At 39.6% G+C, this 18461-nt stretch overlaps 1 protein-coding gene across 1 annotated transcript; it reads left to right on the forward strand.

Moving 5' to 3' along the window:
* Nucleotides 1–746: 746 nt before the first annotated feature.
* T265_05905 (hypothetical protein) lies at nucleotides 747–16174 on the forward strand (the record flags this gene model as incomplete). The annotated part of the gene is made up of 6 exons (XM_009171040.1): nucleotides 747–843; nucleotides 6424–6764; nucleotides 8274–8424; nucleotides 11997–12151; nucleotides 13988–14222; nucleotides 15280–16174. The coding sequence occupies 6 exons, from the start codon at nucleotides 747–749 to the stop codon at nucleotides 15510–15512; spliced, it is 1212 nt and encodes a 403-aa protein (XP_009169304.1).
* Nucleotides 16175–18461: the final 2287 nt, after the last annotated feature.

Below are 18461 nucleotides of genomic sequence, written 5' to 3' on the forward strand. Positions count from 1 at the left end.
AGGATTGTGCTCAACCTAATAGCACGGAAAGCACGGTTTTGAAACCCCTTGGATCTTCCTAAAATTCGCCCTGTTGATGATTCAACATGGCTGTACAATGCTTGTTGGCTTTTCAGCTTCACATTTTTGTCTACGGAAATCGGCGTATCTACTGTGGATTTAAAACGAACTCACACTCATCACACAGTGAGTGGTTAAAAATAGATAAAACTCACTGTTTTGTGAACAGTGGAATACTAACATCGTCTAGCGAGTCCGATATACACATAAAACTTTCATACCACAAAACGCGCCCTGTAACTTACCGAGGTCTCCACAACTACTCCCGATATAGCTGCACTTAGGCAGAGTATGTGAGCGAACAACCGTTTCCTTAAACCATTGACAGGGGAGGTAAAACATGTGTCACCCATGGCAAACACCACTGTATGTTTGAGTGCATGTACGAGCACTGGGTACGAGACACCATACGGCGTTTGATGAAATTTGGACGGTTTTCGATATTTTATTGATTCTACCTTCGTTAGCCGTCCCACGAATGATAGGAACTCCTTTTGCGACTTCATTAGTGCAAAAAAATCTGCTGTAAAAAGGCAGTAAAATATTACCTAATGACAGCTCAATCCTCTCATACTCTAAAATCAAACTTACAAGGTCATCTGCACCAGTCTGATTGGACAAGTCTTACATAATTCGAAGTGCGGTTTAGAATCGCGAGACTTCGGTGCAGGATCACAATTCAACGAATGTGTCTCCGCAGTGAGCCAAGGGGAGGATACGTCAGTCGCACTCCCTTAGATTGGCCGACACGAATGTTTAGAACGAGAACCACGCCCGAATTTTGTAAGTTTTTCAAATCTTTACTTTGGGACAACTACTACTCGAAATTTGAACTGCGTCTTCTATGTTGTTAGCCTGGTAGGGCTCGTTGCCGATTAACTACTGCATCGCGGAAGCTTGTCAAGTTTATTTTAACAAAGGACCACGTACCATATTCACTGACCACCTGCCATTCCACGTTAAAGCTCCCTTCACGGACTTCAGACTGCGCTTTAGTTATTCCCTTCTTCACTGAATATAAACTCCAGGTAGCTTTTACTTCTATCCCCGGTTTTTCGGACAAAAATAGTTCTATAGGCTGGCTATTCAGCTCTTACTCTATGGCGAGTGTCAATGGTCCTGAGTAGCAATGAGATGCATCCAGCTAGCCAACTATATGTTTCGCACTAAACAAGGAATGTCTTCTTTTACAAATGACGCATGATAGCGATGACTCCTTCGTATGATGTGCTTTATTGTGTGCACTGAGTTTAACTAACACTGGATTTGAATGTTTTTCGGCAAATATAAGATGAGAACGGCGTCATCCTTTCAGAAGAAAGCGAGCTAGAATTGGTACACTGCATAGCAAATTTTTACCTTTATTCTCCTGCGTGTTCATTTTTTTTCCAAAAGACGACATCGTGGTAGCATCATGTCGCCGGCCAGAGACAAGCATTTCCGTCATCCGTCGACACACAGTAAAACGGGACAGTCAAATATAACGTTGTTTGAGTTGTATGACCATAGTAGTTGTGTCACCTATAAGGGACGTCTATTCAATATCCTCATTTTAGTATGCAGGACGTTTCTGGAAAGTCCTGGACAACACAAAACAGAAAATTCGCTTCTGAGCCAACCAAAACTAGCCTGAGTTAAGGGTCTATAGTTCAACAATAAGGCAGCGTGATACCCGATATTCCATTTTACTTTGTTTACACTTTTGTACTGAAACAAACCACACGTAACTGCAGTGTGGGAAGAGCACTCATTTTGCCATACACTTTCAAATTTAAATATTCTGAGTTCACCACCGCAGCTGTTCAAAGAGTCGGAATTCGAACAAGTTACAGAACCTATAATGGAAGATATGCCTTTGAATTTCGAAGATAATATCGTACACAATAAGCAGGTTGCCTGATCTGCTAATGGCACAGTTAGGCTTGAAACAATACTGTTCTGTCTCTCTGGTTACCCCGTGCAAATAACTCTATCCGGAATTCAGCTGACCTGAGTAGTCAAATAATGGGTTTTAATTTTACAGGATTCTCACAAAAGTCATGACTAACACCGAATCCCGGGGATTACACTTTGGTGTGATTCTGAGAAAGAATTGACTACTTTTGTCTTGTGCACTAACACTGATAAAGAGAAACAAACTGTTCTTGTAGAAACTCAACTCAGAACCTTGACTATGAAAATGAATCATATCGAAAGGTAAAACTGTAGAGTAGATGACACACATGGTATAGAGTTTAACCTTTTGTAAACGAAAACAAATGTACTGTTTGAGGTAGGTTCGAGCACCTGTATGTCGTTTTGGTTCCGGAGAATGAGCTCAGATTGGTATATTGTTTTGATTTACTCACTATCGCTCCAGAATCGTTCTATCATTTGTATGATTGTGTCCCGTGATTCGGTCAAGTATAAACAAGGCGTTTGATGAACTTTGGGCGGTTTTCGACATTTTATTGATTCTACATTCGTTAGCCGTCCCACGCGTGATAATAACACCTATTGTGACTTCATTAGCGCAACAAAATCTGCTGTAAAAAGGCAGTAAAATATTATCTAATGACAGCTCAATCCTGTCATATTCTAAAATCAAACTTACAAGGTCATCCTCACCAGTTTGATTGGACAAGCCTCGCATAAGTTGCAGTGCGCTTCAGAATTGCGAGAGTTCGGTGCAGGATCACAATTCAACGAATGTGTCTCCGCAGTGAGCCAGTGGGGGGATACGTCAGTCGCACTCCGTTGGATGGGCCGACACGAATGTTTAGAACGAGAACCACGCCTGAATTTTGTAAGTTTTGCAAGTATACATGAGCAAAAATGGGATTTTTCAAATCTTTACTTTAAGACAACTACTACTTGAAATTTGAACTGCGTCTTCTATGCTGTTAGCCTGGTAGGGTTCGTTGGCGATTAACTACTGCATCGCGGAAGCTTGTCAAGTTTATTCTAACAAAGGACCACGTATCATATTCACTGACCACCTACCATTCCCCGTCAAAGCTTCCTTTACGAACTTCAGACTGCACTTTAGTTATTCCCTTCTTCACTGAATGTAAACTCCGGGTAGATTCTTGTTTTAGTTCCATTTCCGGTTTTCCGGACAAAATTAGTTCCGTAAGCTATCTATTTTGCTCTCACTCTATGGCAAGTATCAATAGCCCTGAATAGCATTCAGAAGAATTCCCGTCAACCAACTACAGGTTTCGTACTTAATACGGAGTGTCTTCTTTTACAAATGTTTCGTAATATCGGTAAATCCTTCGGATGGTATACTTTATTAGGTGCACTGTTTTTGAATACACTGGACTTGAAGTTTTATCGGCAAGTGTAAGACACACTTCGTAGAAAACGGCGTCATTCTTTCAGAAAACTGCGAACTATAATCGGTTGGCTGTATTGTAAATTTTTACCTTCACTCTTCTGGGTGTCCGTTTTTTCCAGAAGGGGACATAGTTATGTTCATTTTAATTCTTGGCCCAAATGCAAGGACGGGAGCACAGATCCACTGTAACACAACATGGGTTTTAAGTTCCACTAAAATCAACTACAGAATAAACGAAGATCTCAAGGAATCGAAAATATCGTTTGAGTGGGCTGCTATTTAAGAACCAAGCACTCCAGCATAGAAACTAGGTCTATAAATACTATTTATTATCCGGCGGACAAATGTACACGAAAACATTATGTCTGCTGAATTTTAAACCGATGATAGATTTTCCGGTCTCATAGCCACAAACTTATGGTTTACGCAAGTATGAATGTTTCATGGAGTGCCTAGATAGGAAAAATTACGGTATTCAGTATTTTGCGTTAAGTTTCACATCCTTAGGGTTAGCTGATGTGCGTCAGATTCCCAGCTTGGAGATGAATTACAAAATTACCACTTTTTTCTTACTACGGACTAAAAGGTTGCTTTTGAAAAATACGCTTAATTGCACACGAACCTAGTTTTGACGGGAGACTGAACTATATCCAAGCTGTATCCGTTGTTTGTGGTATTTTTCAACTGAATGTGCTGGCAGAGGTTGACTCATATTTTATTTGGTATTCGAAATATCACAGTACATTTTCTTAAATTAAACTATTCACTAGGTTACTTAAATTGTATCAGCGAAGAACACATGCAATAAGAAATTAGCAAATATGATTTAAACGAATACAAAAAATAAAGTTACGGACTGAGAAAAAAGAAACTGTTCTAAGGATTTTGAGTAGGTCAAAATGTTGATGCGTCCTGACAGCTAGGCAACTATCCGCGAGAGCGAAATGTCAACGACACCGGAACCATTTATGCATAGAGAGACGGAGAGAGGCGGAGTCTTAGAAAATTAGGTAGTGAGGAGGATACTTGGACCACCCAAGAAGTTTATTCCCTCTGGTTTGCCGCCAGAAGCGGTGATAAATTGAAGTATTATTGACATAACCGAGGAAATAGAAAGGTTAGGAATCAAGCACGTCACTGATTTACCAGATGAAATATAACGGAAATGCTTCAGTTATTTGGAAAACCCCCTATAGGTGTGCCGCTTGTACGGATGATTGATCAGTGTCCGGTAAGCCAAACACCATACGTATCCGATTCCGCACTGACGAGGAAATGATCTCCAGTAGAGTTCAGCCATAAGCTAGGTGAGTATCTAAGTATCTGTATCCGTGAATTGTCTGTTGATTAGCCAGACTACACTAATTACCGAACTCCCGTTCGGTTAATGGCAGTGCATCACGGCGCCTGTAAGTTTTATCGTAGTTGCAACAAGCGTTTGGACAGTCCAAGACTGGTTTAGCCTCTCTTGGATCTCATCAGGTGAAGATATTTACCGAGTTTTCGTAAACCCCATATTCCACTTAAACGGTTCCATGTACCTAAGCTGATGCTAACAAGAGGCTAAAGTAACTCCAAGTTGGATGTCTCGTCCACGATAATTTCCCTATGATATGCCGAAATGATGCAGCTGAATATTTCACTTGGTGCAGCATGTGAGATATCGCAGAGGGACCCAGCCGAGTTACAGTAATTCTGAGTGGCCCAACGTGTGTAGTGGTCTGCAAGTTGTCATGATACCAACACTCTTTTGAGGCAGATTCATATTATTAAGAGAATTAATGATTTGAATTCTTGTTTGCTCTTGCCTTTTGTTTATTCTGGATATTTTACGAGAGAGTTGGTAATGCATTTCACTACGTTTGGTGCAGTTGTGAAGGTCAAATTTATCGCGAATGAATTACTAGGCAGAGGAACTCGAATTGGGCCTGAAAACATAATATCTGTGTATTCGCCTGCAAGGCTGCCGATACCATTAATAACAACAGCTGTACATGCAAACGGAATGTTTTTCCGTGTGAGAATTATGCCACATAGCAGAAAGCTTGTTCTCGGGTTTAAGACAGCACGATTAACGTGATGACCAGGTCGTGTTCCCAACTCTCGGTTAGGATAACATCGCAACACATCATTGCTTTATTGGATTCATTTACTTTATATTGAGGCAACACATTCTGGTGATTACCGTGTTATGATCCCAACAATAAAAGGAATATTAGTCCTTACGTTCACTTGAAAATCTACTAAGAGCCAACTTTTTTATGGTTAAGACAGATGCTTTATAGGCAGGACGTTTGATGGAAATTACTGTAGCTGCAAAATAAAACTCCATGGTAGGAGGTAAAACGCTACCGTTACTATCCAACTTGGGACTGTAATGTACAGACCGCAAAAATTTGTAACGGATCAGTTTTTACCAAGACGCACTAGAAGCATTGCTCTATCAGTTGAGCCTTACTAGTGAACAAAATAAGAGTTGTTTTGGATTTTCCCTGGCAAGCTAAAAAGTGTCGAAAACAAACAACTGTGACGAACACATAAAAGCCACTTGGTTCTCCGATAGGTCTCCTTGGAACAGTGTACTGCGGATCCCAGAAATAACTCCCTTGTATATCATCTGGTACAAATTTACCCGATTAAATCTGAATTTTGGTGCGAACATGTCGCTAAGAGTTTCCCCAATTCTGGAGGAAGGTACATTTACCCATTGGCTGGGATTGTATCTTATACTTATGAAAAAGGCTTAGCTATGAATACACAACCGGGAAGTCTCACATTACACTAGATTCGTGATTCGTAGCAAATATATATATATATATATATATCACAGCATTAATCGGAGAAGTTAGAAAGTTCTCATCCAGTGCTAAAGTTTAAAACGGGAAAATTTCTTGTGAAATGATCAGAAACTGAAGTCTGAGTACACGTTTAGTACCGAAACAATATATATATATATATATATATATATTGTTTCGGTACTAAACGTGTACTCAGACTTCAGTTTCTGATCATTTCACAAGAAATTTTCCCGTTTTAAACTTTAGCACTGGATGAGAACTTTCTAACTTCTCCGATTAATGCTGTGCTATTATTGGCTACCTTACTTGGTTCCGGGGGAGCCAAAGGTAGAACCGGTGCAGAAATTGGTCACGCACTGCTGCTACAAACGGGTATCAGTGATTTCAACTTACAGCCAGCTGTTGACGAAGCAGCTGGCCTATTCAACGAGCTCTACAATGATTACACCAAGGAAGAAACCACTATTCACAGGAAAAAGACAAAATGCATCCAAATCAACAATGGAATTTTTATTCAAAATAATTACAACATCAAGCCCAGTTTCAGGAAGACCACATGGCACAAGTTTTTTACGCACGTCCTGCAGGTTGGTAAGATTTCTAGGTTTGGTTTAGAGTCATTTCGATACTGTTCCTTTTATAATTATACTTTGCTTTGAGCTGTTTTTCCGTATGATCTGAAGCGGCAGCAGCAGTTGAGCCAGTGACATGAAAGAATAAAAATATCCACACCCACACAGATCCTATCAGAAAAAATTACGGCTGATATGAGATTTGGTGTGGATTGTTCACGGCAGTCTAACTTGACGAATCACATTCAAGAGGATACTTCCTGAAGACAGAACATACGTTTTTGTCCACATAACATGGAGAAAGAGGGAGCTCAAGGTTCAAAATGCTGATGCACACGCCACGGCCTGATACCTTTCCCACGTTGCGAAAAGCCAAAAACTATTATAAATAACCCCTCCATAATAATAAAACTATGATCTTTTAAACAACCACTGTAGCCATTATGTTCTCAGTAGAATGTGTAATGTAAAGAACACGGGTAAATTAGCGAACATGCACTCATTTGCAAACTAATTTTGTTTTTGGAGAGACTCACCCGGAAACCAGCTGAATTTCTCGTTTGTGATGTTCCCAGGCAACTGAATTTGCTGCACCAGGCCACCTCATGTTTTAGTCGTTATGATATTTGAGATATGGCGATACATGTATATCTTTGTAATGTACTACTCATAAGGTTGCTGTCAACGAATTTTCAGCAACCTTATGAGTAGTAATTGCCAAGATATAGCGCAAGTAAAATTTGGGAAATGTTTCGACACAATTTAGACTTGATTTTATTAGCAGGTTACACCGAACATATAAGCCAACGCCAATTCAAATGTGCGAAATTAAGTAATGGAATTACATCGCGTAAGCTTGGAACAAACAGTCACCTATTTTCAGTTCAGGGTTTTTCGAAACCTACGGGATTCCTGTGCATTACCCAGTTTGTTTACAACCATGTCACTTGCAATATTGAATACGGACTATTTTTTAACTCCGATGTATCGGCTTGTTTTTTTGTTTTTCCACTGATCGGTTAGAACGATCGGAGGCAAAAGCAAAGAAGTAATATCTAGATGGAATAGGAAATGAAGCGGCATATTTATTACACATGTAGTCTAACGGTAGCGTCTACGGGTTTCGCCTAGAACAAAGGATTAAACAATCTAGTCGGCTGATATTTTGAGAAAACGGTGTAGTTGTATATACTCATTTATGTTTATTTGACTGTTAAGTTGAATTTTCGATATTGGTCAATTGCCGTTTACCTTGGATGACCAAATCTTGAAGAATCTCGACTGAATTTCAGGAGATTCTGGGGATATGCATAGTAATGGTGCTTCCATAAAGAATCGAGATTGAGTCAGGTTTATGGCGTATTGGAAAGTTAGACCCTGATAGAAAGTTAAATTCCCTAGCTTTAAGTTAACAAGTTATCTGTTGGCCAGAAGCATTTGCCATGTTCTTCCATTTAATCAGAATGAAACCTTTTGTAGCTTCTCTAAGCAAGATTTTCTCTTATGATTTTTCTGCTGCTGTAGGTGGATTTTTTGAACAAAACGGAGGCATCTCGTTTCATAAATGTATGGCTTAAGAGAGAAACATATGGAAGAATTCCACAGTGCTTCCAAAGTCCAGAAGAAATATTACCGTCGTCAAGGCTTGTCCTAGTCAACGTGCTGACATTTATCGGTAGGTTATATACGACCAGTAAACTATTATCCCGATGGCATAAATGGTGAAAAACTCCATATTTCAAAAAATGAAAATAAAAAATAGTTTGTACCGCCTAAGTAGGACATTAATCTAGTTTCATGGAAGCAGTGCTCCGTTAGTGGGACTGCTTGCTATCATAGTTATCCAGTTGTAAAATAGTTACCACTGTCCATTTGGTCAAACATTCTCAAACCGTATGATGACACATCATTTTAAGTATTAGTCAAGTTTTTTTCAACAAACAGCACTTAATTCCATTTGTCTTATGATCATAACATGCAAAAAGCAGTAGATTCACGTGCACTTGTTGTGCACTATTGTGTTTAAATGTTATACGGAATTCAATGAGAACTATGATTTCACCATTTAGTTCGCAAACAGATTTTGATGGATTTTTACATTTTCTAAATAAGGAGCACGCCTTCTGTCTAACACTTTATCATCATTCGATAGGTCTAAGATAAAGACCCACCGGATGCAAAATATGTAATGTTAGATATACTCGTCAATTTTTCGAGTTATTGAGTTACTCAATAAGATCGCAAAAGTATTATCGTCGGCCTTTGTAACGTTATCATTTTATCGTTGTGAAGCGAAGGCGTTCAGTGAAAATGTTCATTTTCGTACTACCAATTGAAACTAATTTTCACATTTGATTGATTGTTTCATATGCAATGTTGTGGGTTGGCCTGTTAGCTACTTTCCAACTAGATTGTCGCACATGCGTTCTTCGAGCTTAATTAACTCATTTCTCGCTGTCACCGGGTACGAAATTTCTGAAATCGACCTCTCGTATGCTGTTTTATTTTGACGCTGCTGAAGATTGATTCCAGTCTGTCACTGTTTTGTTCATCATTGCTGAGCAACCGGCCTTTTGCACACAGGGCTGTCCAGACCAATAGCAGTTTGTCAAGTCAGTCATCTGAATTATTCGTATAGTACCAAGCTTGCTACAATTCGGATGGTCTTTTATCTTACTTGGCCAAGAATTGTACTAGCTATGAATCGAACTTCTGATCCTCTGGTGGATGTGTATGACATTCACATGAATGGGGCGTGTTTTCTGGCAGCTACATTATCTTCCTCCATGCACACGGTTCCCACCCGGCCTTCTCAAAATAAAACTGGCCGCGTTAAGTTGTAACAGTAAGCTAATTTGCTAATGCATACGTTCCACTAATTGCGTACAATGTGTTGTTTATGTGGGATATACGATTAACGAAAATTTAAAAGAACGCACCTGCCTATTGAGTTCTAACAAGAGCGAAGCGGCTTGCGGTCTTCTGAAGAGTTTTCAGCAACTTAATTAACAAAAATTTGTCATATATATTTCAGTGGTTTCGGTTAATGGCGTTGTTTTAGAAACTGTTCACAATTTTCTTTGGTCTTGAGACCAGTCTGCGAAAAGCAGTGTTTGACGTATGAGCCACCATGAGGTCGTAAGGGTTCCTGAGATATGAAATTACCATTCGCTTTGTTGTCTGCTTATCCGCCTATTCCAAACATCGTCCCATAAACGTTCTGTCGTATTCGAATGGTCAGAATTCAAAGCTTTCTTCGTTCACTATGAACTGTGCGATGGCACAGTGCTGTTGTGCTTTCGTGAAAAACCTCTGTATGCAACACACCAATTTATTGGATTGCTGATAGAGTAGTATAGTGTTCGGTAGCTGTGGGTTTTTAAAGATACGTGCAAATGTGTGGAATTGCACCTACATTTGTCTTCGATAGAATGCCTGAGTAATTAGGATTGTTGTTCTTTTCCTAATAGATTATGAAATCGATATATCCTCAGGCGGAGTTCTGAAGTTTTGAATTTTATATCAAAAGAGGTGTTTTCTATGTAGCGTACATGTTGATATCACAAAGCAACTTAAAATTCAACTTCTGCATAACCACAAATATAAATAATAATACAAAAACCTAAATATATTTTCACTGAATTGCTGATGCATCTGTCTACTGAAGCAGATATATATGTATATAAATATGTAAACAAACTTTCTGGGTTTATATGTTACGTGGTTTTTGTCTGATAAATGATATCTATTAATTGTATAACGCGATTTATATATAACGTATATCCTTGATTTCCTACCGATGTTCACCTGCCACAAAATGTTTCAAAGGCACTTTTAAAATTTCTATTGTTGGTGGTAAAATGTTTGATGGAGATGGACATGCAAAGTCAGCTGAAGCAAGCTAGATGATAAGAAATTTAACGCATAGCTTCAGGCCTCTACAAAATCTGCCTTAAGCAAAGCGACTACTGTGCACAAAGTTCGCGCTTTCGGAGTGTATACAATTTATGGGTTTTAGAAGACAGTATTTGAAAAACGATGGGTTAGCTAAAATTCCTGAAGGATAAACCAAAAAAGGCACTTATTTCTATTGTTGGTGGTAAAATGTTTGATGGAGATGGACATGCAAAGTCAGCTGAAGCAAGCTAGATGATAAGAAATTTAACGCATAGCTTCAGGCCTCTACAAAATCTGCCTTAAGCAAAGCGACTACTGTGCACAAAGTTCGCGCTTTCGGAGTGTATACAATTTATGGGTTTTAGAAGACAGTATTTGAAAAACGATGGGTTAGCTAAAATTCCTGAAGGATAAACCAAATAAGGCAAGTTAATTAGTTGCAATGCCGCAGATGTACGGATTCGACAGGTATTACTTCAGTGGTGAAGGAGATGCCAAAAATCAGCGTCGCCTGGCGTGTTCATTATGCTTGAATATCATGAGAAAAATAAATACACCTAACTATGAGCCAGTCATTTCGTCCGCCTCGCACTCAGTACCAATTTAAAACGACTGGCTTTCAAACGACAAAAAGAAAAATGTCTACGACCTACGGATAATGGCACAACTCTCCGACGTTTGGTTTTGCGCAAAATTTTTAATATTGCAGAATATGAGGGCCGGATCTTAGGAAGTCTCTTTATTGCCTAAAAATATCTTCGCAGACCACTTGCAGAAAATCTCTCAGAAAGTGTCTGTGCATACCTTCGTTCCTTGGCATTGTAGTATTTTGCGGAAATATCTCACAGAAAAAACACGGAGAAAACAACGTTGTTTAACTGGGATTAAATGCAACAACTCTGCACTGTCTGCAGTTTTACAATTCATCGCAAGACTAATATTTCCGAATCTTTAAGTTTCGATAGGAAACGCTCTCGTAGATTCCACTTGTAATACGGTAACTGAGATCTGACCCAGTTTGATAACGTGGTTTTAAGTTTGTATTTGTGTCCAATCTGTTGAATAGAGATAACTTGCACATATCTTCCATGAGTGTGGGACTGCTCAAGGAGATGTGTTCATACCCTACGACAGGGACTACTTGAGGACATTAAATTGAAACGAACGGTTTCAGAAAGAGAATGGTGCGTGTAGCAAGGTATATTCCATAAAGAACTAACCACCAACAGTTACTGACCAAATTTACTTCTTTAGTCGCCTTACTGTTTAAAACTACTAACCGAAATATCCGAGGTTTTGGTTATATTTTTCTCCTATGGAAGCTCTTTGACTACCAATGCTGTTTTACAGACTTATGGAAAAATGGCTTCACGGCAGTACAAACGGAACAGTTCATACTAAAAAATGGCACACGGGTGAATGTCCCAATGATGCATGTGGTAGAACCCATGCTATACATGAGATCTGATGTAATGGGAATCATATCCATTCGGAAACCATTCAAGGTGAGCGGAATCTTTATTGAAACATTAAAGTAACTGTTAATATTTAGCATAATGCTTGCAAGAGTAAGAAAACCAAACTGCTTAACAGTTAACTTCAGTCAATTTTGACTGTTTCCCTGTGAGGATCATCATAAATGACCTAGCCTTCTCCTTAAGGTCGATGAGTGCGGTGGAATTTATCCGTCTTCATTCGGATTACACAAGTAAACGCACAACCGCTGGTTTACACAGGGATGTTTCCTGGACCTTATGCAGCGCAGATGACGTCCCTTCAAACTGTCATGCTCCACTAGCAGATCAACAGCCTCGCGAGCAACTACTAGCTAGTATATTCACGGTTCCCATGTTGTTTTCAGATTTCCCCTATGCCTTATTACGAACATAGTGATTTGGATGTTATTTTTGTTGGCATTTAACAAAAACATACATAAAAACATACAAATCACGTGTCCAGTTGACTAAGTGGAAGAATTAGCTCTCAAGTTCTGGTGGGTAGATATGCTGAATGTTCGTAGGTTTGTGAGGATAGTACAACATTAGATTTGGAGAACTTTACCACCGAGTACTAGGGCTTCCGAAGGGAAAGGACTCCATGGCAAAAGCTCGAGAAACCGCCGAAAAGAAAGCAATTAAATACCTCATGTCAGGTACAAGTGCACAATCGGCTAGATTGGTGTAAATTTGTGGATTTGGTGCATTGATTCAATCCCTTACTAGCTGGTCTATGGGCTGGACTATAGGGTTATTACTGACGTTTTTATCTGGCATAGCTCCGAAATTCACATGGCTTAGTGTGTGATAGAGAACCTATGGTGGCGCTGTGTTTGCCTTGTATTGCGCGATGTGTAGCCGAAGGAACACTTCAAAAACCTTGTGATGAGCAGCATAAGTGGTGTGAAAATGTTGCAGTGTATCAACTGACTCGCCGTTAAGTGAATTGATAGGCTCAACCGGAAAAGGAATTGTCGGTTCGTAAAAGCGTTTGAGCTGGTGGATTGGTGAGTTTAGGTCTGACGCGACCAAGAATATGCACCAATGATGGGGTCAAATTAGAGAAATCTGAAGTCATAACTTCTTAAAATCACAAGTTAATATTGTGAAATCATTTGGTAGATCAGGTTAAAGGTTTCGGTAACCTGTAAGAGGAATCCGTCCGGGAGTTTCCTTGACTGACCACATTTTACGTTTTCGTTCATACTTCTTCAAAAGCCCAATCCATATTTATCATTTCAAGTTACCTCAGCTTGAGTGAGAAAGGGGGATCGTTACTATTGCCTTACACATAATTCACCACTTAGAAGGTTGCTGAAGACTTTTTGAAGTTATTTTAGATATATTCGCCGAAATATATTGCAATCGAGGGTTACCGAAATCGAGAGGTGTACTTGATATCCTGGCATCACCAAATACTTTCAAATTAGTGCTTTTGCCATCACTTCCCGATTTGGGATTACCATAGCCAAAGGAGAACTCTGGAATAACCTAAGATCAATTGTTCAAGGACAAATCCTTGAAGAAGAAACAGTTATCATTCTTTACCCTAGAAAATAATGTCAACTTGTTTTGTTTTTAAAATCACTAGCTGTTTTACAGCCGTAGTTATGTTAAAAATGAATCTATCAAAATATAATGAACCCTTCAATGTACTTCCGTAACCGGATGGAAGACTAATTCTGGCAGAAGTTACTTAAGAAAATTTCAACATTCCGACGTTTTAGAAAAATCCCGATTTATTTACATACTTTGAGCTCACTTTTACTAATTTGTTCAATACGACGGGAGTTGTGATCAAAATTTGCGCACGCCCACATAATTCCATCATCTGTTTTCATACAGAACACACGATTCTCCTTTTTTCTGATTGTGCCTACTGACCACAAAAACACGTCTGGAATGGAAAAAGTGTTGGACGGAAGATATCCCATGAATTTTGTGACCGTATTGCAAGAGGAGTGTGTGGTCTCTTTGAAGCTTCCAAAGTTCAAACTGGAAAGCATACTTGACTTGATGAGTTCGCTGCAAAAGTTTATGGTGTATGAACTATTCCGGAAGGGCAGAGCCGATCTTTCTGGTAAGCATCAATAGCTGGACAAATATTGTCAGTTAGTAAATTGGATTAATTAGAAAATGACCTTGTTATCAACATAAGATTTAAATGTTACGCTCGTTTATGATGTTGATTAACTAGATGCGCAGTTTTAAAACGGCATCCTGTTTCACTTGGCATGATATTAGAGCTGTTGCTGTATTTTATTATCGCATTACCAATACATTATTTGTGATGTAAATTGCAAGCAAACGCATTTTGTCGCCTGTTTAGCGAAACTAGGGGGTTCGTCTACCTTTGGTGCCCGAAAATGCTGAATCAGTATTAGGACTCTTCATAGTTTCATAAACTGTATGTTCAGGCCGAGTAAACCTTTTGGCGTTTACATCTTTCGAATGGTTTGAACAGACTGTAAGAATGAGTTGTCTAGTTACATGCGTAAACTGCTAAATTGCTAAGCGTTTAAGCTCGTAAACCGTGATTATTAGGCTCTTTATTAGAACTGAGAAGTACCGATCCTAGCTTTGCCGAGTAATAACACAACTGCCGAGTTCAAATGGTTAGATTGTGAGTAACCTATGTCTCCTACAAATCTGTCTGGTGTTTTTGAAGAGGCCGTTCTAAAAAACGTTTAAAAAATGGTCTCTTCTGAACGGTCGTCCTAGTTAAGAGGAAAATTGCAGATGGAATGGGTCAGCAGAACCGAGCATCGTCTTTGCAGTGGACAACATTTGAACTGACTAAAATGACAGCATTCTGGTCTACCAGAAGTAAACGGTTACCATTAAAAAAATTCTAAACTTAAGCAGTTGCGTGTTTTAAGCAAGCGCGATAAGAATATCAAGTTTTAGGCTTTTGTCGACTTGGATGCGAAATGTGGAGGTGATTAGGTTGACACCCTCCGCGCCACTGGCTGAACAGCCAGTCTTTATTTATTTGCACTTTGTCAGTTTTTTTGCCGAGTGAAAGCATATTAGAGGTGGTAATATGGAAGTGTGTCCACTGAATACCATTACTGATTTGTTATCGCAGGTTACAAAAGAGGAAGTAAACTAAATACGTTTTGTGTTACTTTCTGCAGGTATAACGGGCTCAGACCGTTTATTTGTCAATCTATGGAGACAGATCAATGTAATGGCTGTAGACGAATCCGGAATAAATGCTGACATGGCACAAGAAATCGAAACAGCGTCAACGACAGACGACCAGGCGGAGGTAGAGGTCACCGCCAACACAACGTTTGCCTTCATTATATATGATGAGGATCTCAGATTGCCAGTCCTCGCTGGTCGCGTGGTCAAACCAGTTTTCTGAGTTCTTCATACATAATGACAGTGTATGAAGCTGTCACCGCTATCTGTCTCCAAGCTTCATTTCCTGTAACAATCTGTGGACTCCAGCTATTCGTCTACTTTGATCAGTTGAAAAGTGCCTTGTATTTTTTGTCACATTAGTGTTGGCTATCTAGCGTTGTTGGTCAATCTGTATTCCAAACTAATATCTATCATGGAACTGACGAGTTTTACATTCAACTCGCCTCAACAAGTGAGTAGGCCAGGCATCAGTATTAATTGCTCCTGTCTTCCAATTATTACTAAAGCGTGCTGCCTTCCAGCGAGATTTTTACCCTTAACACTTTGACTTTGACTACAAACACCTACGCAGCTTTACGCTTTGTCAGTACCTTAAGGACTGAGATTACTCAGCTCTTCCAATATGCGTCAATATATTGCAGCTTCTGGTCTCAAGATTTGATACTTCCTCTTTCCATTCTTCCATAACTATCAAGTAAGAGCCTCTGTACCCACTGTCTGGTTTACGTCCTTATTTCACCCAGTTGGTACATGATATAGAAAGAACCGTTTTTGTTCCTGGTATTCTCAGCTCCCATTTCTATCAATTACAGGCAGTTGTTGCATCTTGATCGCTAGCATATTTCATCATTCTGGTCGTTTCCGCGCGTCACATGATCATTAATACAGGCATACTTGGTTGTATTTGATCTTGTTTATCCCACAAATCTCCAGTGATGAATTAACCATTACTCAGTGATTAAGCCATCGTGCGGTTGTCCCTACGACTTTAGTCGACAGCTAGACTGACTGAAAAAGTAAAAAAAGCTATTCTTCATTGGACTTCGCTGAAATGTTTGAATACTGGTCCAGCTATATCTTGTGTGAAACCTGGCGGTTACCCCCTGTTATCGATACCTCCCTGAGATAATCCTTGCGGAAGGATCCGCAAACGTTTGAGGTGCTTCACATGCCCAATGATTATTCGGTATCGTACGAGTTTGAGATATAATGGTACCATTTATGTTTGCATTAGGTGAAATGCGATAAAAGCTTACCCATGGTTGACCGATATTGTGATTCTGCGTGCACTGAAAAGTAACTTGCCTACGAATATGCCATTCAAACGTCACCTGGATTCCAACATCATTTGGTGTTGCGTATTTTAGCAACGGCGCTAGAATTCATATGCGAATTGCTATAGTTATAACCCTTGAAATGATCTTGGTAGCTCTAGCTTAATGTGGGCGGGATATTGGATACTTCTGTTGCTCACATCATGATCAACGCCTGTGGCGCAATGTCCACGTTTGTAAGAATATTCGAATGCGTCCAGCTTTGGTTTATCCATGGCCTTTGGTATTAGTACCCATACATGCTAATTCAATTAGCAGCTGTAGGAAAATGAATTTTCACTGGCCATTCCCCTTCACACATTTCTTCCAAATGTGTAAAACAAATGAAAGATAAATGAAGCAGGGCAACATGTGTGTGATGTGTATGTTGGGACCATAGATTATTTTGGGAGTTTGTCGGCTTCTAACGGTGTCATTGGCGTACCGGGTAGACCAGCAGCTGATCATCAATTACCCAACATTTTCAGAGGCAGATGACGAAATGAAGCTGAATAAAATGCTTCAGGACCAAAACTCATGGTTAAAATATGTCGCTGACACAACAAAGCTCCAAGGACCAAACAATTGCGTCCGACTGTTAACTCATTTTGCCAGGATGGAGGATGCAAATTTCTTGCTTTTATGAAACTGAATATTTCCGTGGTATTCCGTTTTCAAATTTCTACTATTTTACTTCTCTTAATTCCTGTAAAATTAGTTTTATAATGGTGAACTAGCCCATAAGTTGCGCGCATTCGTATGCCTGTTTGAAAGTACGGAAGGTTGCGCCTTCTGATTCAACAAAATGACCAAGGCACATGACAAGTTAGTGCAAACACATGCTATACTGGAGACCGTGGATGACGTACTCAAATTCTAAAAGGCGGATCACGTCAAGACGAGGGACAGCTTTGGATAAGTTCGGGGACACAAATGAGCATCATTTGGCTACGGTATTTATTTAGTGCTGGTCTTGAACTTTAAGATGAAAAACTTCACTTGGTTCATTTACTCAATCATACCTGTCTCAAGACCGGTCAGGCGGGTTTGTTCTTCTATCCTGGCTAGCGGGACCACGAGGTGGCTTGGATGCTCTTGAATTCATTAATTGTAGCAACCAAACGCCAAGGCTGGATATCTCTGAATAGCCACGACGAAGCAAAAAGAGCACACGGGATTTTCGTCTACAGCCTTTTCATACCTATACTTGCACAGTAGTGCAGCACCAAGAAGAGATCAGTAACTGAAGGGAAAATATAACTAGTCTCCTGTGATATTTGATAAGCTTATCAAAGGAACGCTAAGTATATTGAACTGCATAAAAGTGGCACGCGTGACGCAGGCCGGCAGTTCACAAGGTAGGTGAATCAAAGCCCGAGATAAGTTTTAGACTGAGGATCCCTGTCATCACACAAATTAACAAAGAACGCGAGTTAGCCGATCATTCGGCAAGCAAAAAACCCTTTCGTATCAAATACCGCTCCTATATATTTGAGCTCACGTAAAAGAACTACCTAATAAGACCTTCTTATGGAAAGCATATTGCAAGCATTTTGCAATGTAACGGCAGGTGCAGGGTACGAATAAAGGATATGATCGGAATCACAGGGACGTTTCCATCTATGCTGCTCAACTCGGGATAATATGCGCACACTTCAAAGGAAGTAATGAAAGCATTGCTACCCTAATCGTTGTGTCAACTCTGTCATTGTCATTAAACTGTTCCAATATCACTAGGGAAACATTACAAAAAAGTTCGCAATAAATAGAATAAAAGTACCCGCAAAAAACTAATCAGCAAATCAATTTGGTTTTCACGGGAGACTCAATTGAATCTCTCGTTTATGATGTTCTCC

This window comes from Opisthorchis viverrini, assembly GCF_000715545.1.
Source record: "Opisthorchis viverrini unplaced genomic scaffold opera_v5_115, whole genome shotgun sequence".
Taxonomy (NCBI): Eukaryota; Metazoa; Platyhelminthes; class Trematoda; order Opisthorchiida; family Opisthorchiidae; genus Opisthorchis; species Opisthorchis viverrini.